The sequence below is a fragment of the Clarias gariepinus genome, chromosome 16, assembly GCF_024256425.1.
Source record: "Clarias gariepinus isolate MV-2021 ecotype Netherlands chromosome 16, CGAR_prim_01v2, whole genome shotgun sequence".
Taxonomy (NCBI): Eukaryota; Metazoa; Chordata; class Actinopteri; order Siluriformes; family Clariidae; genus Clarias; species Clarias gariepinus.
In genome coordinates, this window is record NC_071115.1 from 3,406,139 (window position 1) to 3,432,363 (window position 26,225).

The window sequence follows — 26,225 nt, forward strand, 5'->3', positions numbered from 1 at the left end:
TAAACATGGCGTTGTCTCAAGAAATATCTGTGTACACACGAAACCACTGAAAACGGTGTAGTATATATGCCAGACCAGTATGGGGCGCTGTAATTCTGCCATAGAGATACACTATACACGTAGAAGAAGACTTTGAGCATGCGCATAACCTTGTGCGCTGTATACGAACCAAGATGGTGTTGTCCATTATCGCTTGTTGCTCATAACAGTTGCATAGAAACAATAGATTTTGCTGTAATAAAGCTAGTAGGCTTTGTAGCAACACGAACACAATCATGTAGTCCGCCATTATTGTTGTTGCTGTTACGTGTGACGCAGCCGACACGTGATGTGATGACATCATCGTTTCACAAAATATACGGATTGGCCGTACACACGAAGACACAAGGGTGTCATTTTCAGATTTATCCACTTTGGGACCCGGTTTAAAAAAAAATCGGTTTCAGGCTCCTAAAACGCCGGATCCGTGTGGACGAAACGCCAATACGATAAAAAATTTATACGTATACAGCGAAACGCGTCTCTGTGTGGACAGGCCCTCAGGCTTCCTTAATGTGTGAATTGTGGGTAGGGCTTAGCTACATATATTGAAGGTGTCTCCGCTAATAAGCATATCCTGCAATAAAGTTTGTCAAGAATCTAGATAGCAAGTGCACAGAGAATTGACTCTAACCCTTGTTTACCAAAAAGTTAAAGTTTTTATAGACAATTACCTCAGTCTAGCATGTGTCTTCAACCTATCTCTGTCAGTTCTCACAGACCAAGATGCTTTTACTCACACAGCAGAGGCAGATCTCCCAGAAACCTCATGTTGTTTTTATACAGTAGATAAAATTACATTTTGTTCACATTATTTGCAAATTGACATGTTAGAAGTTAATCCCTGTGAAATGAGTCCTACACAATCACAATCCCTAAAGACTTTGCTCTCTCCCCTATGGGTGGTATTGTATTTATGGTTTTTAAGACACTGATGAGTGCTGGCTCTTCTGAATAAAGATTATCAGCAAACACACAAACTATCTGCATCCTGGTTGTCTTTGGGTTCTGCTCTGTCTACACACAAAGTGCTCAAGTAGTTTCAATAATCCAGCAAACACTATATTATCAATACATGTACATGCACAAATGTCAAAAAGCTAAGTAATTGTGCTACATCTATGTATTGTTTTTACAATCTACTGAAATTTAGTTGTTTATTATAAAAATTATCACATTTATTAGAAGATCACAATTTAAGAATTTTTATTGTACCTGAGCAAGTAACACCAGCATCTTCACCATGGTTACAGTTGTGTGTTCCAAATCCACTATGAGTGCACTGTGTGATGCTGCTTTCTCCTCCAAAACAGTGAACATCATCCATCCATATTCGTCCACTTCCCTGACCAAAGTAAGCCCTTTTATGAGCGCTGACAGCATTACCACATCCAAGCTGTTTACACACCACCCGTGCATCACTCATGTCCCAGTAATTATGACACACTGTTCCCCACTGGTTATTATAATAGACTTCCACTCTACCAGAGCAGGAGTTACTGCCACCAACGAGTCGTATGTTATTGCCATCTAAGACAAACAGCAAAATGTATGTTGATATTCGAAATTTGAAAGAAATGCAAAAAAAAAGAACTTCCAAGCAAACTGTGAATTGTAGGAGGTACTATGTGACAGTTGGTAGGTAAATTATGACAGTTTTTAGACAGTTTTTAAAAAATCAGCATGAGTTTGGCACAAGACCATAGTGATTTTTAGTACATTTTAAGTCTTTGCAGTTAACATGTATTCATTTCTTATCTGATTTATGGCATGTGATGTCACACAGTTGAGCAACCAAGAACCATGAAAAATTTTAATTTGAAAAAAAATTGTGCTGTAAGTGGCACGGTGTTGTTGTGGTTAGCACTGTCGCCTTGCACCTCCAGGGTCCGTGTTCGATTCCCGTCTCTGTGTGCATGGAGTTTGCATGTTCTCCCTGTGCTTGGTGGGTTTCCTCTGGGTACTCCGGTTTCCTCCCACAGACCACAAATATGCAGGTTAGGCTAATTGGTATACCAAATTCCCTGTAGAGTGTGAATAAGAGTGTGTGTATCTGCGATGGATTGGCAGCCTGTCCAGTGTGTACCCTGCCTCATGCCCTAAGCCTCCTGGGATAGGCTCCAGGTCTCCGCAACCCTGAATACAGGATAAAGCGGTATAGAAGATGCGTAAAAGTAAGTGAGTGTTGTGCTGTAGCTAAAACTTTGGGAATGTGGCTCAGTCCTAAATATCTTTAATGAGCAACTATTTTACTTTAAATTTATTTAAACTCTGCACTGCGACTGGAAAAACAAAAACAATAGATTTTGTGCTTTCGACATAAATATATACATTTAAACGCTTAGAAAAATATTTTGTATCAATATTTGTATGATAAAGCTAAAATGCTGACCTGCATTTTTTACACTCCTTTATAATGCACAGACACACTGACTGCGCAGTGTAAAAAAAAAAAAAAAAAAAAGCTGCGATTTTTGTGCTCTACTAGATGCTACATTGCAGATGGTGTCAAAAGACTTTTGTCAAAGTAAAAGCAGCACGTTGTAAAATCCAACTAGCGGTAATATTATATGTATGAAGGATGTATTACTGGAATTACACTGTATGAAGGATGCAGACTAAATGCATCCTGGTTGTCTTTAGGTTCTGCTCTGTCGACACACACAAAGAGCTCAAGTAGTTTCAATAATTCAGCGACCACTTGATCCTCAAGCTAAAGGCACAAATGTCAGAAAGCCGAGTAATTGTGCTCTATGTATTGTTTTTACAATCCACAAAAATTTATTTGTTTCATATAAAAATTATCACATTTATTACCAGGTCATAATCATTTTTTTTATTGTACCTGAGCAAGTAACACCAGCATCTTCACCATGGTTACAGTTGTGTGTTCCAAATCCCCTATGAGAGCACTGTGTGATGTTGCTTTCTCTTCCGGAACAGCGAACATCATCCATCCATATTGGGCCACGTCCCGGACCAAAGGCGGCACTTGGATGAGCTCTGACAGCATCACCACATCCAAGCTGTCTACACACCACCTGTGCATCACTCATGCCCCAGTCATCATCACACACTGTTCCCCACTGGTTATTATAATAGACTTCCACTCTACCAGAGCAGGGGTTACTGCCACCAACGAGTCGTATGTTAGCACCATCTAAGACGAACAGCAAAATATATGGTGATATTCAAAACAGGACAGAAATACAAAAAGGAGGTGTAGGAGGTACCATTTACCAGTTTGTAGGTAAATTGTCAGTTTTTAGACAGTTCTTGACAACTCTAAGACTGGGTCATCTACTCTCAAAACACCTAAGCTGCTTTCTCTGTGTGTGTCTGTGTGTGTGTGTGTGTGCGTATTTATGTGTATATATATATGGAGTTGTATGCATAAGTGATGGCTCCTAAACCTCACACTGATAGTAGGAGTATGTGATGGTGAGGGCATGGTTTGGTGTCGGTATGTGAAGGATGTAAGGATCATGCAGGTGGGAAAGAACTCACACTTGATGAGAATGTGCCTAATTAATGAATGTCTGTGTGCATATGCTGGAGGAGCATTAACTGAGGAATCAGAGTGAGAAAAGGGAGAATACCACTTACAGCCCCACCACATATATGTTCTTTACCAAACGCGAAATAAACAAAAGAATACAATTTTGACTCACGACTGTCACCAGGGTCTATTGTCAGGACATAATTTAAGAATTTCTATTGTACCTGAGCAAGTAACACCAGCATCTTCACCATGGTTACAGTTGTGTGTTCCAAATCCCCTATGAGAGCACTGTGTGATGGAGCTTTCACTTCCAAAACAGCGAACATCATCCATCCATATTGGGCCACTTCCCTGACCAAAGGTGGCACCTAGATTTGCACTCACAGCATTACCACATCCACGCTGTCTACACACCACCTGTGCATCAGTCATGTCCCAGTCATCATCACACACTGTTCCCCACGTGTTATTATAATAGACTTCCACTCTACCAGAGCAGGAGTTCATGCCACCAACGAGTCGTATGTTAGCGTCATCTAAGACAAACAGCAAAATGTATATTAATATTAGAAACATGACAGAAATACAAAAGAAAATTTCTAGAAAATTATAAGGTTTAGAAGGTACTTTGTATCAATTGGTAGTTAAACTGTCAGTTCTTAGACACTTCTAGACAATTCTAAAACTGGGTCATCGACCTTCAGAACACTTAAGCTGCTTTCTGCTTTCTCTCTTTCTCTCTATGTGCGTATATACAGATGAAGCCACGCCAAATCAAGTAGGGATAACTGCAGGCTGGAGCAATAAGGCGTGCCGAAGGGTAGAGGGCATGTCAAAAGAAACGGGTGGGTGAATTGAGCTTTTGCGTTGGTCAATAAGCGTGCCGAAGGGTAGGGGGCGTGTCGAAAGGTAGGGGCGTGCCAAAAGTTAGGGGCATGTCGAAAGCTTTCTCATTGGTGAAAGGCCAATCAGCGGTAATCCTATTTATATGTAAGTACCTTTATTTTAGCGTGGAAGAACATGGCGGTGGTAAGGCTTGGTGTGGTTAGTCAATATAAATATTTTTTTTTCTTTATTTTCGTCATTTAATTGTTAGTTTAATTGTTGTCGACAGACACATATTACTGTGAGACGAAACACGGACAGGTTTTCCCTCGAAGTAAGGGTTGGCAGTTTGTATCTGTGTCCGTTTTGCGCTACAGATGTTTTTAGGCCTTGTGAAATGTTTTAGGCCTCGTCATTTTATTCTGACCGAGACTTTGAAGGATTCTGTTCCATGGACTGCTACTACAGCATAAATAAATGAATGAATGAGCAGATTGAGTGTACAGGTTGGGTGGAGTATACTCTTAAACTGAGCAGCTCTGCCTCTAAAATAAAATGTTTTATTGGCTAAAATTGTGTCCGTTACTGAATAAGTGCCACTTCAAAGGTTACTAAACTGTACCCATCCTCCTCTTTATTGTGGGGTTTTATGAACTATATTTGTCCTTTTCAGGCATTGTCAAAGTCAACGTTATTGTCAATTCTGCCACATGTACATATAGAGAATTGAAATTACATTTCTCTCGACCCTTATTACAAATAACACTAAAAAAACTTAAATAAACCTAAAAAAAAAACTTAAATAACACTTGAAGAACTTGGAGAACAACAGAGGTAAGATAATTGAGTTACTGTTCTGCAAAAAGGGACAGTATGTAACATCGGTACCACCTCAGTCCGGGGGAAAAAGATCTGGGTCTCCGGATTACTAGCCGTAGCTTTGTCACCCCCTAGTGTGTCTACGTGTGTACTTGTCCCCCGGTATCTGTATTAGCACAAGACCAAGTTCACCTGTGTTTACCCCTGTGTGTCTCTATATATACTAGCCGAGCCCGTAGCCCTTTGTCTGTTCACCGTTGTGCACCTGTGTCTTTCATGTTCTTGACTGTGCCCATGCTGACGACTCTGTCCCCTTCCCCCAGGAGTAAAGGTGTCTGCAGGACGGGGTCCGGAGAAGCCGGTGTAGTTAAAGACTGTGAAGAGTCACGGCCCGCCTGCAGACCCAGTGAGGGAAGCTGCGACAGATCGGGCTGAGCCTTAGTTTGTTTTTTATTGCTTTAGTTAAGTTCTTTTGTTTAAATAAATAAATATCGGTTTCCTGCAACCCTGCATCTGCGTCTGTCCTATATCACGACATGACACAGTATACAACACAGAAGGCTGATATGGTGAAAAACTGTGCAATAAGAATAGTGCAAGTGTACTTATTTTAGTTGATTAAATTGACATTTTAAAGAGCAATATAAAACAGTATAAAAAACGGTGAACAAAACAGTAAAAACAAGATTGTTTTTAGTTTTTTTGCAGTTTTAGTAAAACTACAGAAAAACAACTGTCAGTTTAAAACATTCTGAATGACTAATTCTGTAACTTTTTTTGGTCTTGTTTAACCAATACAAAGTTAATAGTATTCCAAAAATATTAAAATTACATTAAATTTATGAACAGCTTGTGGTACTATATTCTTTTAAATAATTGTAATTTGATTTTGATTATGGGTTTAATACGATTAAGGCTAGAAGGAATACAGCTCGAGCTCTATTGGGCATGCGCACATCAATCTAACGTTTTTTTCTCTCACTGTACAACAGTAAAACTTTTTGTATTACAGAAAGGATTAGTTTTAGACATGTAACATTATACAATAGGTATAACAATTCATTTCATTGTTACTTTCCGGTCGGGGCTATATATCCCTTTTAGCCACGACCATGACTCAAACGCGTGAGGACGACCTCAGTAACGCGTGGCAACGCAGTAGAATGTTTAGAAAGGAATATTTGTAATATTGATATTTTACAGGTATAGAATGGAATTTTAATATGGAGGATTATGTTGGCTGCACTACTTAAACGCATTAGAAAGAACAAAAGCGTTAAATATTAGCCTTTAAACAGGCAACTTGTGCAACCAATCATGAAGAGCATTCGGCACGACCGCCTACCTTTCGGCACGCCCCAACATTTCGACACGCCCATTACTCCGAGCTGCAGCTACCCCTGTCTCCGCCAAATAGCCGCGACCGTGTGAATGGCGTGCGAATGGCGTATGGCTGCCCTATGCACGCCGTAGTCCCCCCTCCCTTTCCTGCCAGCAAGGCGTGTCAAGATTTCACAGTAAACACGCTCATTCAAGCCCTATTTATTTAATTTACCTGGTTCCACCACTAGATGGCGCTTTGTTCTCAAGAACACGTTAAAACAAGCCAGCAATTTAGCTGCGCTGAGTTGCAATCACATGATTTTAACAACCCACCCCCACCCCCGCCGAACTGACGCTATCAAACTGCACTACAGAGATGGAGATGGGTTTTAAACTGTTCCATCTTTAATATTTTTTAAAATGGATATTTTAATATAAAAGAACCAGATAGAGACTGATAAGCAGCTGGTGTTATCCAGGTATTTTACTGACCTTTAAGCAAAATACAACATGTATTCAACTGTTTTATACAAACTGTTTTACCTTTGACTAGTTTTGGAAGAATAACATTTATTTTTAAAGTCATGTGTGCGTGTTTTAATTGTTGGGGGATTGTTTGGGTATTTAAAAAAAAAAAAACATTTACTTGAAACAACTACTTCAAAGGGCAAAAAATGGGAGACGACTTTGTTTTAAATAGTCAAAAAGTTGGGCTAATTAGTAATAATATTAATAATTATTACAGTTGTCATAGAAACAAATAAAAACAGTTAAATGCTTGATCATATGTATCTGTGCTAGTTTGTGTTTTGATTATGTGACCCATAATATTTTTTTTTCTTAGTATAAATACATTTTTGGGTTATAAGAACTCGAAGGTGAAGTGGAAGGTGAGAAACCTCAGTGGAGAATACTGACTATGACATGGTGCTAATTGCTCTGTGTGTGTGTTTTTGGTGGGGGGAGGGGTTCTTTAGACCTGTCTGTGCAAATGTTTGTGTTAAAGCAATGGAGAAATGCAGGAGCGCACACACACACACCTCTCATCCACAAACGCTTTACCTGTCGTTTTGTAAATCGTTGATTAAACCTATGAACACAGCTGTTCAGCATCAGTCCTAAACACAAGCGCAGGGTCTGTTTTTGTCCTTAATTAAAAGACACCAATACGTTAATAATTTACACAATGATAACATTGTTTATTTTGCGGAATATGGTAATAAACAATATTTAAAATAAAACAAACCAGGAAGTAAGTGTTTATACGTTAAAGTGCTGTGTACAACCAAGTGCCCCAACAATCATAGCAACAGTGTAGAGTGTGTGTGCTGGGGGGATTGGAAGGTGAAAGAGGATACTCATTTACACGACAAAAGACGGTCAGAGGTGTAAATGCGCATCTCCGCTTTGCTCTTTGGTGTGTGTGTGTGTGTGTGTGTTTGTGTTCTAGGTTCCTAGTGGTGCATTCCTAAATTCAGTCTGTCTGAATCTTTATAAACGCCAAGTTGGGAAAATCATTTTTGAGAAAACAACAATTAAACACTTGATTATTTGCATCCGTGCTATTTTGTGCTTTAGTGACCCAAATTGTTTTTTTTCTTAATTTTCTTAGAACTTCATTAAAATACAAACTTAGGAGGAGTGGAATGTGAGAATGTACTGACTCCGCCCACTACTGACTGTTAGTTGGTGCTAAGACGGGTTTTTTCGTCCTGCCGCCACGCAAATGTGTTTGTGTTAAAGCCAGCTCAGACAAACCTGACGAATGCAGGAGCACATACACACACACACACACACAAACACACAGGTTAGTGTGTTGCCGTTAGTGCGTCAACGTTGTCTTGTAAATAGCTGATTACTAAACAGACACATGATCTAATTTGTCTGCAAGTGAAATACATCAATACGTTAATAATTTACACCACGATAACATTACTGCAGAAGGAACTGTAGAGACTTGTCCCTATTACATCGTGGCTTTAAGACGTTCAAAGTCTATTCAAACTGTAGACAGTGTTTATTTTGCTGAACATTACAGAACAGCCATGTCCAATAAAACAGTGCACCTTTAATAAGCCATATTGGTTTTGAGTCAGAAGTAAAATTAACGAAAGACTGCGAAGCCCCGTAAACTTGATCCTGAACAGCCACGGGCTGACTTTAACAATAATAGTGGATTGTTTTTATATTTATGTTTTTGTATATATTTTTAAATGTTCAAATGAACGTTTCAGAGTATTTAATTTGTTGTGTCATCTGTTTACAGCGTTGGCTAAATTTGTGATTGAGACTCATGGGTTACATTGAAATATTTTTTTATTAATAGTAGTAAGCACAATATAAACCCTTTCTCGCGCACGCGCTCTCTCTCATTCTCTCTCGCACACACACACACACACACACACACACACACACACACACACACACACACACACACACACAAAAAACACAAGCCATCGTGTAAAACCAAATGAAACTATGGTAAAAATATATAAGCAGTGAAAAATCCAGTGTTATCCTGTAGGTGATCCCTGTCCTGATAACAGGCGCCAACACTCTGGAACTGTTTAGTTCTGTTAGTATTGTTCTCAAGTGTGAATGTTTATGGGGATTTAATCTGTCTCTGCTGCCGCATCTATTCACCGTAGTGATAAGTGATTAATGTCCCATCAGATCTTTGATGGGGGAACGTTTTACTGGTTAAATGAATAAAGCCATACTGATCCGTATGAACAGATATTTGTTCCAGATATTATGCGTTATTAATCGATTAAAAACTTCAGCGAAAACATAAAAAATATAACGAAAACAAACCCAAGCAAAAGTTACATTTTAAGCTTTACTCTGCAGCAAAATATTATCTACCAGTGCATTAAACAGAAATAGATAAAATACACCGTAATGTAAAATACTGTACATAGCCTGAACTTGTATTGCGTACCTACAACGACCGGTATAGATAAATTACAGACGTTACTATGTCTTTAACGATTGTTAAGGATGTCGTGAAAAATATAGCAATAAGTAGTTTAATTAAGTAGTTTAATTAATTAATTATTGTGGTTGTGTATTGAGTGATTTAAATCTGTTTTATTAATATTAATTATTATTATTAATTTATATAATATTTTTTTCCTCTTTTTTACCACATCATCTAATTATGAAACTATGTTGACATAAGTTATGTTACTGTATATATTGAATCTGGTGGGATTATACAGCATTGCAACCATCTTTTTAGCAAGCGCATGGGGGCGTTTATTGGGCGGGGCATCGTTAACTGCGTCATCGCGGGGGATCACATTCTGTGTGATGTCTGAATTCTTATCCGCGTCCTGTTATGGACCTGTCATTCTCTGTATATATATCCACTGTAAATATCCACGGTGTATATATATGTATATATAGAATGGGCATGGTTTAGTGTCGGTATGTGAAGGATGTAAGGATCATGCAGGTGGGAAAGAACTCACACTTTATGAGAATGTGCCTAATTAATGAATGTCTGTGTGCATATGCTGGAGGAGCATTAACTGAGGAATCAGAGTGAGAAAAGGGAGAATACCACTTACAGCTCCACCACATATATGTTCTTTACCAAACGCCAAATAAACAAAAGAATACAATTTCGACTCACAACTGTCACCAGTGTCTATTGTCCTTCCTTCAATTTGTCCTGTTACAGTCACATTTATTACAGAAGTATATGGCAGGTTCGTGGCTGTTGTCACAGGTATCCTGGTTGCTGTTAACAAAGGGAAAATCAGAGCATTTCTTGACAAATCTTGAGAATTCATAGCAAAATGTTAGGTGCAGTAGGTTATTTTAAAGGTAAATCTTTGCATTTTAAAATTTCATAGCTAATGAATAGTAAATTCATAAATGATGTTTAGCATGTAATGTCAAAGAGTTTAACAACAAAGAACCATCAAGAATCCAAATTTTGGACAATTCAGCTGACTCATATCATCTTTTTTTTGAGCAGTGCATTTCAAAAAAAGATGATTACAGAAGAAAAGAGCAAAATAAAAACTAATTTAAAATCACTGTTTAATGCTAAATACTGTTAACATTATTTGTAAAAGTTAGAGTTCACATGTTTAGCTCTGTCTGATCATTTTTTAGACTCTCTTTCAAAATACAGCTTTCTATATTTGGGTGGAGGGTGAGGGGTGTTGTTGTGTGTGCACACCCCACGGTTTGTATACCTGCTTATACGGTAACCTGAAATAACTTTAAATGGGTAAAATATATTATAAATCGTGAGTTTTCACTTTCTTGGGTCTGCTTTCTGATTCGAGTGTGTGTTTATAGGACGCGGGTTAAATTTGTGTTTTTCCCTTGCTCCCCTTGTGTGAGAGTCCTTAGACAAAATTGCGTGGTTATCCTGCCTACTTACTTCCGCTTACTTCCGCGTTTGGGTTTACCATCCACGCTACAAAGGGCTAACTGCTAAGTCTTCCGATCATTCCGGTTAGTTCGTGACAGAATGACTGAGCCTAAAGCGGTAAACCCAGCGGAGTATGCGCGCCTCTGCGACGTGGTAGATCAGCACGCCGCGCTAATCAATCAGCTCAACGGAGAGCTCGCTACTCTTCGCCAAAGCGTCCAAGCGAGGTGGCGGAGCTTCGGGCGGAGAACGCGGCCCTTCACGAGGTGCTTGATAGCGCAGCTAACCGGCCTCCCGTCGCGGCAGCCGCAGCACCGCACCCCCCCACTTTCTCCAACCTCTGATGTTTTCCTCGCTTTACCGGACAAATGGAGAGACGGGAGATGCAGTGTGTTTCTAACTGCTCTCGACCTAGTGTTTGAGTTTAATTCCACCAAATACTCCACTGATCGATTGCGCATTGCTTTCCTCGTCTCATTGCTATCCAGGCAGGCAGCTGAGTGGGCCACGGCGGTTCTTCGCTTCGATTCAGAGACCGCGCATTCATACAACGAGTTTACCAAACAACTGAAACTCACCTTCGAACATCCAGCCGGTGAGGTCGAGACCGACTCAAAGCTATACCATCTGCGCAGGGAGGTTCGTCCGTGAGCTGTTACACGGCGGAATTTCGCACGCTCGCTGTCCAAACCACCTGGGGAGACTCCGCCCTCCGGACGACCTACTAGGGGTTGGCGTCACGCATCAAAGACGAACTCATAGGACGAGAGTTGCCTGCGACGCTGGAAGGCCTTATCCAGCTAGCACTCCGAATTGACCAACGTCTGCTCTCTCGTCCCAAGCCAGCCCCCCGAACCCTGCCGCCTGCCACGCCACCCTTTTCATTTGTCACATCACGTTCACCCTCCCTTTTTCCACACGTTCCAGCACCTGAAGCCCGACCCGCATTTAACCCCGTTGTCATTGGAACTGTCGGATCTCCACCACCCGCCGTGGTTGACACGGGAGCCGGGGAACCCATGCAAGTAGGACGCGCCTCCTTGACCGCTGCAGAACGGGAGCGACGATTTAGGGAGGGGCTCTGTGCATACTGTGGGTCCGCCGCACATCATCGAACCATCTGCCCTCTGCGCCCGGGAAACGTCCAGACCCGGTGAGGAACGAGAGCAACTCACCGGGTCATCTCCAACTCTTCCCGATCACCACCAACACCTCCCGTCTCTCGGTACAAGTACATCTCCAGTTTGGCCACAAACGAGTCGGAAGTACTGCGTTTATCGATTCCGGTGCCACAGGTAACTTCATTGACTCTGCTTATGCCAAAAGATTGGGGATTAAACTTGAGGCATTATCCCAGCCGGTTCAGATCACCTCGGTGGACGGTCGGCCCTTAACATCCAGCCCCATCACCACCCAGACTCAACCCATCACCCTGGTTATTGGCACGCATCAAGAACAGATTCAGTTCCATCTCACCACCATCGCATCGCCAGCCATCATCCTCGGACATCCCTGGCTGCTACAGCATGACCCCCTCATATCCTGGACCCAGAATCGAATTCTCCAATGGGGGCCGACCTGCTCCGAACTTTGCATATCAGGACCGGCTGGGATGTGCTCTAGGGAGTCTGAGGCCCCCGACGTCGACACCAACGCCATTCCCCCCGCTTACCGGGACCTGGCTGAAGTGTTTTGCAAGAGACGCGCCACCCACCTTCCGCCTCTTCGCCCTTATGATCTGGCGATTGACCTTCAGCCAGGCTCCGTACCTCCCCGCGACCATCTCTATTCTCTCTCCGCCACCGAAACGCAGGCGATGGAGGGGTATGTGTCGAACGCCCTTCGCCAAGGTACCATCAGACCCTTCTCCTCGCCCGCCGCCGCGGGGTTCTTCTTTGTGAAAAAGAAAGGAGGTGAACTTCGCCCATGTGTCGACTATCGGAGACTGAATAACATCACCATTAAGAATCGAATTCTGCTGCCTCTTACCAACTCTGCCCTGGACGCTCTCTCTGGTGCCACCATTTTCACAAAGTTGAGCGTGCCCAGTGTGCGCCAGGCAAAGGATACCAACCAGCCGACTCCAGGGGAACTCCACCCTCTTCCTGTTCCTCGTCGGCCCTGGTCGCACATTGCCGTCGATTTCATCACGGGCCTGCCGGACTCAGAAGGGAAAAACACCATTCTGACCATCATCGACCGTTTCTCAAAAGCCGTGCACCTGGTGGCCCTCACCGGACTCCCATCAGCCAAAAACACTGCGGAGCTGATATTAGAGCACGTAGTTCGTCTGCATGGGTTCCCCAAGGACATCGTCTCAGACAGAGGGCCCCAATTCACTGCCCGATTCTGGAGGGCCTTCTGCCGTCTGATCCAGACCACCTGTAGTTTATCTTCTGGGTACCATCCCCAGACTAATGGTCAGACGGAGCAGGCCTTTCAGCCTCAACTCCACCGCCCTATCCGCCTTTCAGAAACTCTGTCACCTCTTCACCACTGCTCCAATTCTTCTCCATCCAGATGCAAACAAACCATTCGTTGTGGAGGTGGACGCCTCAGATGTGGGTGCTGGGGCTGTTCTCTCCCAGCGAGGTCCAGATCAGAAACTACATCCCTGTAGTTTCTTTTCCAGAAAATTTGACCCCACTCAGCAGCGATACGGAGTAGGGGACCGCGAACTGCTGGCCATAAAGTGGGCTCTGGAGGAATGGCGTCACTGGCTCCAGGGCGCCAGTGAGCCGTTCATAATCTGGACAGATCACTAGAACCTTATCTCCATACGCAACCTCAAACAGCTTAACCCGTGGCAGGAGCGGTGGGCATTGTTTTTTGAACATTATAATTTCCATCTGTCATACCGCCCGGGGTCTAAAAACACCAAGGCCGACACCCTCTCCCGGCAGCATGAAAAAAATGTCACCCGGGCAGGTTCCCCAAGGACAACTGGACAACTGGAGCTCTATCTGAGATGCTTCGTCGCCGATCGCCAGCGCTCCTGGGCTCGCTACCTGTTATGGGCTGAGTTATCACACAACCTCCATATCAACTCCGCCACCAATCTCAGTCCGTTCGAGGTATGTCACGGTTTCCAGCCTCCGTTGTTCGAACACCAAGAACCGGAGGTTGATGTACCGTCGGCGCAACAGTTGGTCCGCAGGTGTCGGCGGCTCTGGGCTCAAGCCAATCAGGCTATACATCAAGCAAACATCCAATACACCGCCCAACATCGCGTCAACACCCTCCAGGACGATTGTACAATGTAGGTGACAAGGTATGGCGCTTCACAAAAAATCTCCATCTCCATACCGAAACAAAGAAATTATCACCCAGGTTCATTGGTCCATACCGCATCCACCTCCGAATCAACCCTGTCACCTACCGGCTCCAGCTGCCTGCGGCGCTCCGAATTCACCCGGTATTTCACATATCACAACTTAAACCCTTCACCACATCACCCATGGTTACACCCGCCCACCCTGCTCCACCTCCCCGGATCATTGACGGTGGCCCTGCTTACACCATGCGCCGGATCCTGGAATCACGTACTCGGGGCAGAGGCATCCAATACTTAGTCGACTGGGAAGGTTACAGCCCCGAGGAAAGATCTTGGATTCTGGCCCGGTTTATCCTCAACCCCAAACTCATCGGGGACTATCGTCGTCGGGTATTCTATCACAGGGGGTACTGTCATACACACTCCCTCCGCGACCGGCATTAGGACACGGAAGTAGTACGGTCGCGACACAGGAAGCATAAAAGGAGGCAAGATGTCGCATCACATCGCTCAGTCATTGAGTTTCGCCCATGTTGTTCCAGACTGTCCGTCTGCCAAATCGTGAGTACTCACTTTCTTGGGTCTGCTTTCTGATTCAAGTGTGTGTTTATAGGACGCGGGTTAAATTTGTGTTTTTTCCTTGCTCCCCTTGTGTGAGAGTCCTTAGACAAAATCGCGTGGTTATCCTGTCTACTCGCTTACTTCCGCGTTTGGGTTTACCATCCACGCTACAAAGGGCTAACTGCTAAATGCTAAGTCTTCCGATCATTCCGGTTAGTTCGTGACAGTTGTTTTTCTAGATAAAATTACATTTTGTTCACATTATTTGCAAATTGACATGTTAGAAGTAAATCCCTGTGAAATGAGTCCTACACAATCACAATCCCTAAAGACTTTGCTCCCTCCCCTATGGGTGGTATTGTATTCATGGTTTTTAAGACACTGGTGAGTGCTGGCTCTTCTGCTTGACTCTACTGCATAAAGATTATCAGCAAACACACAAACTATCTGCATTCTGGTTGTCTTTGGGTTCTGCTCTGTCTACACACAAAGTGCTCAAGTAGTTTTAATAATCCAGCAAACACTATATTATCAATACATGTACATGCACAAATGTCAAAAAGCTAAGTAATTGTGCTACATCTATATATTGTTTTTACAATCTACTGAAATTTAGTTATTTAATATAAAACTTATCACATTTATTAGAAGGTCATAATTCAATTTGTTTTATTGTACCTGCACAAGTAACACCAGCATCTTCACCATGGTTACAGTTGTGTATTCCAAATCTGCTATGAGAGCACTGTGTGATGTTGCTTTCACTTCCAGAACAGTGAACATTATCCATCCATATTGGGCCACGTCCCTGACCAAAGGTGGCACCTAGATTTGCCCTGACAGCATTGCCACATCCAAGCTGTCTACACACCACCTGTGCATCATTCATGTCCCAGGAATCATGACACACTGTTCCCCACTGGTTATTATAATAGACTTCCACTCTACCAGAGCAGGAGTCACTGCCACCAACGAGTCGTATGTTAATGCCATCTAAGACAAACAGCAAAATATATGTTGATATTATAAATATGAAAGAAATGCAAAAAAAAAAAAAAGAACTTCCAAGCAAATTGTAAGAAGTAGGAGGTACTATGTAACAGTTGGTAGGTAAATTATGACAGTTTTTAGACAGTTCTTGACAAATCAGCATGAGTTTGGCACAAGACCATAGTGATTTTTAGTACATTTTAAGTCTTTGCAGTTAACATGTATTCATTTCTTATCTGATTTATGACATGTGATGTCACACAGTTGAGCAACCAAGAACCATGAAAAATTTTAATTTGAAAAAAAATTGTTGTGCTGTAAGTGGCACGGTGGTGTTGTGGTTAGCACTGTCGCCTTGCACCTCCAGGGTCCGTGTTCGATTCCCGTCTCTGTGTGCATGGAGTTTGCATGTTCTCCCTGTGCTTGGTGGGTTTCCTCTGGGTACTCCGGTTTCCTCCCACAGACCAAAAATATGCAGGCTAGGCTAATTGGTATACCAAATTCCCTGTAGAGTGTGAATGAGAGTGTGTGTGTGTATTTGTGTCTGCCCTGCGATGGATTGGCAGCCTGTCCAGGGTGTACCCTGCCTCATGCCCTAAGTCTCCTGGGATAGGCTCCAGGTCTCCGCAACCCTGAATACAGGATAAAGCGGTATAGAAGATGCGTAAAAGTAAGTGAGTGTTGTGCTGTAGCTAAAACTTTGGGAATGTGGCTCAGTCCTAAATATCTTTAATGAGCAACTATTTTACTTTAAATTTATTTTACAACTGCACTGCAACTGTAAAAACAAAAGCAATACATTTTGTGCTTTCGACATAAATATATACATTTTAACGCTTAAAAAAATATTTTGTATCAATATTTGTATGATAATGCTAAAATGCTGACCTGCATTTTTTACACTTCTTTATAATGCACAGACACACTGACTGCCAAGATAAAAAAAAAAAAAAAAAGCTGCGATTTTTGTGCTCTACTAGATGCTACATTGCAGATGGTGTCAAAAGACTTTTGTCAAAGTAAAAGCAGCACGTTGTAAAATCCAACTAGCGGTAATATTATATGTATGAAGGATGTATTATACTGGAATTACACTGTATGAAGGATGCAGACTAAATGCATCCTGGTTGTCTTTAGGTTCTGCTCTGTCGACACACACAAAGAGCTCAAGTAGTTTCAATAATTCAGCGACCACTTGATCCTCAAGCTAAAGGCACAAATGTCAGAAAGCCGAGTAATTGTGCTCTATGTATTGTTTTTACAATTTTTTTTGTTTAGTAAAAAACTTATCACATTTATTAGAAGTTCATAATTAATTTTTTTTATTGTACCTGCACAAGTAACACCAGCATCTTCAACATGGTTACAGTTGTGTTTTCCAAATCCATTATGAGAGCACTGTGTGATGTTGCTTTCACTTCCAGAACAGTGAACATTATCCATCCATATTGGGCCACTTCCCCGACTAATGGTGGCAACTAGATGAGCGCTGACAGCATTACCACATCCAAGCTGTCTACACACCACCTGTGCATCATTTATGTCCCAGTCATCATCACACACTGTTCCCCACTGGTTATTATAATAGATCTCCACTCTACCAGAGCAGGGGTTACTGCCACCAACGAGTCGTATGTTAGCGCCATCTGAGACAAACAGCAAAATATATGGTGATATTAAAAACAGGACAGAAATACAAAAAGGAGGTGTAGGAGGTACCTTTTACCAGTTTTTAGGTAAATTGTCAGTTTTTAGACAGTTCTTGACAACTCTAAGACTGGGTCATCTACTCTCAAAACACCTAAGCTGCTTTCTCTGTGTGTGTCTGTGTGTGTGTGTGTGTGTGTGCGTATTTATGTGTATATATATATATGGAGTTGTATGCATAAGTGATGGCTCCTAAACCTCACACTGATAGTAGGAGTATGTGATGGTGAGGGCATGGTTTGGTGTCGGTATGTGAAGGATGTAAGGATCATGCAGGTGGGAAAGAACTCACACTTGATGAGAATGTGCCTAATTAATGAATGTCTGTGTGCATATGCTGGAGGAGCATTAACTGAGGAATCAGAGTGAGAAAAGGGAGAATACCACTTACAGCTCCACCACATATATGTTCATTACCAAACGCGAAATAAACAAAAGAATACAATTTTGACTCACGACTGTCACCAGGGTCTATTGTCCTTCCCTCAATTTGTCCTGTTACAGTCACATTTATTACAGAAGTATACGGCAGGTTCGTGGCTGTTGTCACAGGTATCCAGGTCGCTGTTAACAAGTGGAAAAAACGTTAGCGTCATCTAAGACAAACAGCAAAACATATGTTGATATTAGAAACATGACAGAAATACAAAAGAAAATTTCTAGAAAATTATGAGGTGTAGAAGGTACTTTGTATCAATTGGTAGTTAAACTGTCAGTTCTTAGACACTTCTAGACAATTCTAAAACTGGGTCATCGACCTTCAGAACACTTAAGCTGCTTTCTCTCTCTGTGTGCCTACATATATATGTCACGGCGTGCGCCTGTGATGGGTGTGCGCATAACTCTATTATCGCTCCTCGCTCACTCCTCGCTCACTAGTTAGGCGCCCCCCCCCCACCACCTCACCCCACCTCAAAGACTCAGAGACTTTAAAAAGGGGGAATGCCACCCCTTTAATCTCTGCGAGAGGACAGCGTGTGAACGAGCTGCGTGAGCTCCCACTTCCGCGTCGAGCCCACATTCGCATCCCTGCCGCCGAAGTGGAAAAGGCCGCTGAGAGGACTAAGTTAGGGCCCCCGATCCCAGCCGGGAAAGCCGCCCAGCCGACGGACGTCCAGGAGAGACTGGAGAACTGGGAGGGGCCGGTCTTGGCTTGCGTTCAGCGGGAGAAGTCGCCGTCACGGGAACGTGCAGGAGCGCTACCTCTGCGTGGTCCAAAGTTGCCTCTTTGCCTACCTTCACCACTCACCAGCCTGTGCCCGCATGCCAGGGGGGCAACGGCCAACCAGACCTGCACATGCATCACCTTCTCTTCCTTTTCTTTCCGTCCTCTCTCCTTTAACCCTTTCCTTTCCCATTTTTTCTAAATAAATTACCCTTTTTCCTGTAAGACCTCGCCTCGTGTCCAAGTTTTATGGTGTGGCCCGTGCACTGAGGGTGATTTTTTTTATACACACTGTAATTAAGATTTGCTAAGAACTTGAGCCAGTCCAATTTGTGTTTATATATATATATATATATATATATATATATATATATATATATATATATATATATATTTAAAGATCAGTAATGAGTTTATGAGAATTATAACTGCTCCACCTCAAGCAAGATTGCTGGTTTCCTTGAACAAATACAAATTAATTGAGACCATCAGAAACAAGGGAGGAATTGTCAGAGAGAAGACCAGAGATATAATCTTTATCTTCAAGTTCTTGATCTGGTATGTCCTTGCTCACAAAAGCAGAAATTAGCTTGGTGTCAAATGTAATATTGTGAATGGAAGCCACAGGAGCTGGACAAGGCATCCAAATTAAGTTGGCTGTGACGCACTAAATTAACACATAACTAGCACAATAAAACATTTTAGTTTAACTTGTTTACAGGTTAGTGTATGCTGTCTGAATACAGGTTTCAATGTTTGCCATGGTTATTTTATCACACTTTACAAGCCTAACATAACCAACAATACTATGTTTGTTTTTACATGCCCAGATCCTGGAGGTGAATGTATGAAGAGAGTATCTCCTAAAATGTTTTATGGTGTATTTAGTGGAAGATAAATCAATATTCATTGTTATGCTGACGACACCCAGCTTTATATTTCTTTCAAACCTACTTCTGACCTTCCTCCCTCTTCTTTTTCAAATTGTTTAGCTGAAGTTAAATCTTGGTTCTCAAATAATCTTCTTAAACTCAACAGTAGTAAAACCGAAATACTCCTCGTGGGCACTAAAAATACTCTATCGACATTAAAATATAACATTTTGGTCACTTTGTCAAACAATTGTCAGATTTTCACATGGTTAGCAAATAGGTTTATACGGTTCTTAAACTTAAGTTATTAAAAATGCATTGTTTTATTTATTTAATTTTTGTTTTCTGTCTTTGAATTGGAGAAATAATAGTACAACAAAAAGAAAATGTAATGTATGGTTTCAAGGATGGTAATAAATGTTTTTGAGGAGAACCTGTTTGTTCATTGTCTTCATTCATAAATGTAACTTCTCTACATAAATGAACTTTTTTTGGCATAGAGATAATTACATTTCTTTATTTTAGAAAAAGACTATATGTTGATTTTTATGTATGATTCATAAAGTTTAGTTTTTACCTAATCATACTTTTAACTTGAGAATAATGAAAAAGATTACTTTACTACTATAATTTACTTCTATAACTTTATACTACATAAATGTAATTTGTTTCTTTCAAGGTAAACACTAAACTTAATTATAGTGTTAAATTTTAGGTTTTTCCAAAGTGATATAATCAAGTTGTTAGAAAATAGAAAAATAAGTTTTACTGGCCTATGGCATTGTAATAACTTTTGTTTCTGATTTGGATGGATGAATTTCTTTTGCTTTGGGGAAACTTAAAAATCTATTTATATTTAATCAAAATTTTTTTCAGTGTATGCTGGAGGAGCATTAATTGAGGAATCAGAGTGAGAAAAGGGAGAATGCCACTTGCAGCTGCACCACATATATGTTCTTTACCAATAAACAAAAGAATAAAATTTTTACTCATAACTGTCACCAGTGTCTATTGTCCTTCCCTCAATTTGTCCTGTTACAGTCACATTTATTACAGAAGAGTTCGGCAGGTTCGTCACTGTTGTCACAGGTATCCTGGTTGCTGTTAACAAGTGGAAAATCATGGGATTTATTGACAAATCTTGACAATTCATAGCTAAATGTTAACTTTAGTACTGTAGGTTGTTTGTGACAGTCTAAAGGTAAATCCAGAGGTGGGACAAAGTCATTGTTTGGCAAGTCACAAGTAAGTCTCAATTCATTGCCCTCAAGTCCCGAGTCAAGTCCAAAGTCCTACGGTTTGACTTTCAAGTCTTTTCAAGTCTTTTTAGCAGAAAAATAAAATGTATACAGATTATGTATGGTTGTAAGATCTGTATTTATTGAACAAACCTTTTTTTATGAAAGAACTTTGCTCTCTACCTTGTGTGATACACTCACGTAGGCTACCTTATACAAACAATCCGGCTTTCAAAATCCCGATCAGTATGAACCAGCAGGGGTTTGCAGATTATAGTATTTGAAAGGAAACGTACAGTCTCATTGATATAAACATGCAGCTAGTAAATTACTTAGCTGATAAGGTAGTCTTGACATTCATTCAAAACTTACCTTTTTTTGTGCAACTTCAAGTATCGAACAAAGTTGGAAGTTGTGGCATCTCCGTCTGTAATCTTCGACCCGCATGTTTTACATACTGTAATTCGTTTTTTGTTGACCATCTCGTAATTTTTATAGCCAAAGGAAACTACCTTCGGTATCATTTCGCGAACTGGCGAGTTCACGTTGTTGTCACGTTGGACGCTGTCGAATCAAAAGAATCTACGGTACTTTGATTGGATGTCGTGCCGAATGCGCGCATGCATCATTCATCAGTGATGTACTGTATAGGATGTTGTGTCAAATAGTTAAACATCAAAGAACCATCAATAATTCAAATTTGGGACAATTCAGCTGACTCTAGAAAAAAAATAAGGGGAAAGTCCTCCATATTTCTGATAAACAAACTTTACATTCTTTTAAACTATTTTTTCTTTCTTGGTGGCATTGCCATTAAATTTTATTTTTACAGTATTTGCAAATTGACGTTATAACAAAAGTAAATCTCTGTGAAATTAGTCCTCAATCGCAATCCCTAAAGACTTCACTTCCTCCCCTATGGTGGGTATTGTATTTATGGTTTCTAAGATGATAGAAATACAATAAAATTAATGAAATCATAGAAATACAATATAAAAATTTTTTAATTATTGTCAAATTTAATTGTGCATTATGACAGTTCTTAGACAGTTCTTAACAATTCAGCGTGAGTTTGGCCATAGTGATTTGTATGTACATTTTAAGACTTTGTAGCTAACGTGTATTTATTTCATATTTGATTTATGACATGTGATGTCACAGAGTTGAGCAACCAAGAACCATAGAGAATTTAAATAAAAAAAAAAAAGCAGTTCCTGGCCAAAAAAATTCCTGTCCCACATATCCTGTTTCTATCAGTTTGACATTTAAGGGGAGACTCATTAGTGGTGTGTGTTTTGTCTCATTTTTCAGCTGGTAAATCTGCCAGCCTAGATGAAAAATTGATTTGTAAGTTTGTTCGAAATAATGCCTAAAATTGTGATAATGGTTTGAATCCCTGTTGTTCATAGCGCAAAAGGTCCCAAGAGACTCCATAAAGTTCTGCACCTTTTGATTTTTGTGTAATTAGGGAAAAATTGTGGGAGGGGCCTTATTCTAAAAAGATTAAATTTCAATATGTTAATGAACAATAATCCTGACCAATTAATGGGATGCTCACCTAAGGGAATTTGCACAATGCTAAACTGTTAAATAAATAAATATGAGCTGCAATTCATTTAACACTGGATCTTATAAAGCCGTATTGGCCCCTGGCTTCCATATCCCATAAAAATGTTTTTCATCACATTCATTTAGGCATTTGTTCTACAGTTGTTTATCCTTACATCTAAGTGTTTTGGGCCCCCACATTATAAAATACTCATGGACAGGGTCATCCACCCTCACAACATAAGCTGCTTTATATTTAGAAAATATGATATTATCATATACACAGTTAGACTGTGAGCATAATTAATTCCAGAAGTGTGCTTGTAATCCAAAGCACTCGTATATCAAAGTGATTTTTACCCATAATAAATAATGGAAACTCAGATGATTATATAAAAATAATTTATATAATACAAAGGTAAAGTAAAAATAAAGCAAATTAACCTACACTTTATTAATGGAAAGAATCATAACTGTTTTAAGATGAAAGAAGAAGGAGGAGGCGGAGGGGTTCATTGTAAAGGGTTTAAACAATGTTTTCCATGCATGTTCAATTAACCATAATCAATTAATTAACATGCACCTGTGGAATGGTCGTTAAGACCTTAACAGCTTACAGAAAGTAGGCATTTAAGGTCACAGTTTTAAAAACGCAGGACACTAAAGAGACTTGTCTACCGACTGTGAAAAACACCCAAAGAAAGATGCCCAGGGTCCCTGCTCATCTGCGTGAACGTGCATTAGGCATGCTGCAAGAAGGCATGAGGACTGCTGATGTGGCTAGGGCAATAAATTGCCATGTCTGCACTGTGAGACGCCTAAGACAGCGCTACAGGAAGACAGGAAGGACAGCTGATCATCCTCGCAGTGGAAGACCACGTGTAACAACACCCGCACAGGATCGGTACATTCGAATATCACACCTGCGTGACAGGTACAGGATGGCCACAACAACTGCCCGAGTCACACCAGAAACACACAATCCCTCCATCAGTGCTCAGACTGTCCGCAATAGGCAGTCCATGAGGAGGAGATGCACTGCAGTACTTCAAGCAGCTGGTGGCCACCAGATACTGACTGGTACTTTTGATTCTGAGCCTCCCTTCATTCAGGGACACATTGGGAAACATTTTAAGTTTATGTCTTATGGTGTTGACTCTTTTAGTGTTCATACAAATATTTACACATTCGGTTTACTGAAAGTAAAATCAGTTGAAAGTCAGAGGACGTTTCTTTTTTTGCTGAGTATATAATACTTAATTATAAAGCCTTTTGCTTTGATAAGGGCAATAATTCGCTGTGACATCATTTTAATAAGCTTATGCAATATCACAACGTTTATTGTAATCCAGAGTCACATTATTGTCTCTCCAAGATATTGTATTCAATTCAATTAAATTTTATTTGTATAGCACTTTTAACAATTGACATTGTCGCAATGCAGCTTTACACAATCAAAAGAGGTATTGATGATGGAAGAGTGAGAAGACTCACTTTTCCAGCACATTCCAAAGATTCTCAATGGGGTTAATGTCTGGGCTCTGTGGACAATCAAGTGGAAATATAATGTCTTGTACATCCTAAATCACTCTTTCACAATTTGACTGAGATGAATCCTGGCATTGCCATTTTGGATATGACTGTGCCATCAGGGATTTAAAAAAATAGATTAATGGAAAACCCTGGTTAGTTCAGTATATTCAGGTCATCCGCTGACATCATTTCTTAGGTACATAATGTTGCTAAACCTAGACTTGACCAACAGAAGCAACCCCAGATCATGACACTGCTCACACAGGTTTATACTCGGCATACTAGGCATCACTTTATCCACCTGTCTACTTGCCATGATGTAAACAATACTCTGGAACAGGGTAAATCTGGACTCATCAGACCACATGGCCTTTTTCCAATGTGCCACAATCAATTCTTTATGGTCCCTAGCAAATTGCCTTTTTTGCCAATTAGTCAGACTGATTTTTTTAAGGCTACACTGCTGTTTAGTCTTAATCCTTTGTGTTTTGTTTGAATTATGCATTTGGAAATGCATCAAATATAGCGCGCTACTGTTATTTTTTTCTTTTTTATGATTTGATAATATCAAACGTTTGCGTTATCTCCAATCACAATCATTCACATTTTTTCCTCAACCATAGTTCTTCCTTCCTCTCTGCACTAGTGAAACCAAGATTTAACTATTTGAAAAGAACACACAGCACTAAATCTGATGTAAATAGGGCACTGCAATCATCATGAAAACAGTATTTTCCAAACCGTAAAGTGTGATGGAGAAAATAGCAAAATAAGCAAAATCCTTACCATTACCATCACTACTGCCATCTAGTGGAAATTTTCTCATTCCGCTTCTAGGTATATGTTTATTGGCTGACTGGGCTGTCCATCATCAATTTGACGTCATGACGCTCTGCCAATCCGCTGACGTGCCGAATGTATTTGAGGCCTTGAGTTCAGTGTGTGTGTGTGTGTGTGTGCTCGCCTCGCCAGTGTATCTTGTGCTTCAATGTGTTCAACAAAACTGCTTCAACTTTAGTAATCTCCAGATGCTTATTGTATTTTCGGACATAAGGAATTATGCTTTGCTTTGTGCGATTCAAACCTATCCATAGTTCTGTTTCTGTCTATTGACTTGTATCGAATTGTGTGTGTGTTTACACTGAACGTGTTGGAGTTTTAGTTTGGCCTACTACGATTCAAGTTCAACTTCAATTTCAAGAAGCATTTTGGTGCTTTGATTTATTCAATTATTTAATTAGTATTAGATCAACTCATTGATTAGGAGTGTTACGTTTAGTGTTTAGTTTAAAGGAGTTTAGTTTAGAAGGTTTCGTTTTATTTTCAGATTTCTTTTCTGTTATTAGTTTAGGGGTTAGTTATAAGAATTGTTTGTTTAGATTATTTCTTTGTTTTGGGTGACACTTCTACATTTTTTCTGTAATCATACAAATTTCAAAACGTGAGTAAAAGTCTTTACTTCACCAAAATGTTACGTTTTTTTATCCTATTTAATATCTGACAAGTAACAAACCCACATTTCCTTTAAGTGATAACACAGCATTTCCCCACTCCTAATTTGTGGAAAAAAATATTTTAATTTAATTGGAAATTGTTGAGAGATATGCCCCTCCTGCCTGGAGGCAACCTACTCATATGCACCTTTATATATATTTTTAATAGCCAATTAAAGTTCATTAGTACAGTAAACATATAATCACATTTATTAAAAAGTCATAATATGAGATTTCTGTACCTGAGCAAGTAACACCAGCATCTTCACCATGGTTACAGTTGTGTTTTCCAAATCCATTATGAGTGCACTGTGTGATGGTGCTTTGACTTCCGGTACAGTAAACATCATCCATCCATATTGGGCCACTTCCCTGACCAAAGGTGGCATTTTTATTTGCACTGACAGCATTACCACATCCAAGCTGTCTACACACCACCTGTGCATCATTCATGTCCCAGTCATCATCACACACTGTTCCCCACTGGTTATTATAATAGACTTCCACTCTACCAGAGCAGGAGTCACTGCCACCAACGAGTCGTATGTTAGCGCCATCTAAGACAAGGAGCAAAATTCAATATCAATTAATGATAGTGATTAATGTAATTAATGATTAATTAATAATATTATTGAGAGCATACAGTGGATGCTGCACTTTTTAAATACAATTTGTTACTAATGTTTAACCTGCCAGCCCCCTGATGTTTGGAGCTTGTTGAGTATATTATTAGAAATGTGGTACTAAATTATTATGTATTTCTGCATCTAGGAGAGGAAGGGGAAATAAAGAAAGAGTATAAATATAAAGAAATGGAATGAAAATCAAATAAAAGAAAAAAAACATTAAATAAACATGAAAATAAAAGAAAAGAGAACAAAAGGGGGAATATAAAAACAGGAAACAGTACATGGCAGAAAAATAAACATGGGAATAAATGAAAAAA

At 40.4% G+C, this 26,225-nt stretch overlaps 1 protein-coding gene across 1 annotated transcript in view; it reads right to left on the minus strand.

The window, feature by feature from the left end:
• The window catches only part of LOC128544932 (deleted in malignant brain tumors 1 protein-like), a 65,486-nt gene that overhangs the window by 8,145 nt on the left and 31,116 nt on the right, over window positions 1–26,225 (minus strand). Inside the window, exons 5-10 of the mRNA XM_053515244.1 lie at window positions 25,522–25,836; window positions 17,055–17,369; window positions 15,398–15,726; window positions 3,739–4,066; window positions 2,868–3,199; window positions 1,255–1,558 (exon numbers count right to left, since the gene is read on the minus strand). Of these exons, the coding sequence (XP_053371219.1) occupies window positions 1,255–1,558; window positions 2,868–3,199; window positions 3,739–4,066; window positions 15,398–15,726; window positions 17,055–17,369; window positions 25,522–25,836 (1,923 nt within the window). The remainder of the gene's footprint in view (window positions 1–1,254; window positions 1,559–2,867; window positions 3,200–3,738; window positions 4,067–15,397; window positions 15,727–17,054; window positions 17,370–25,521; window positions 25,837–26,225) is intronic.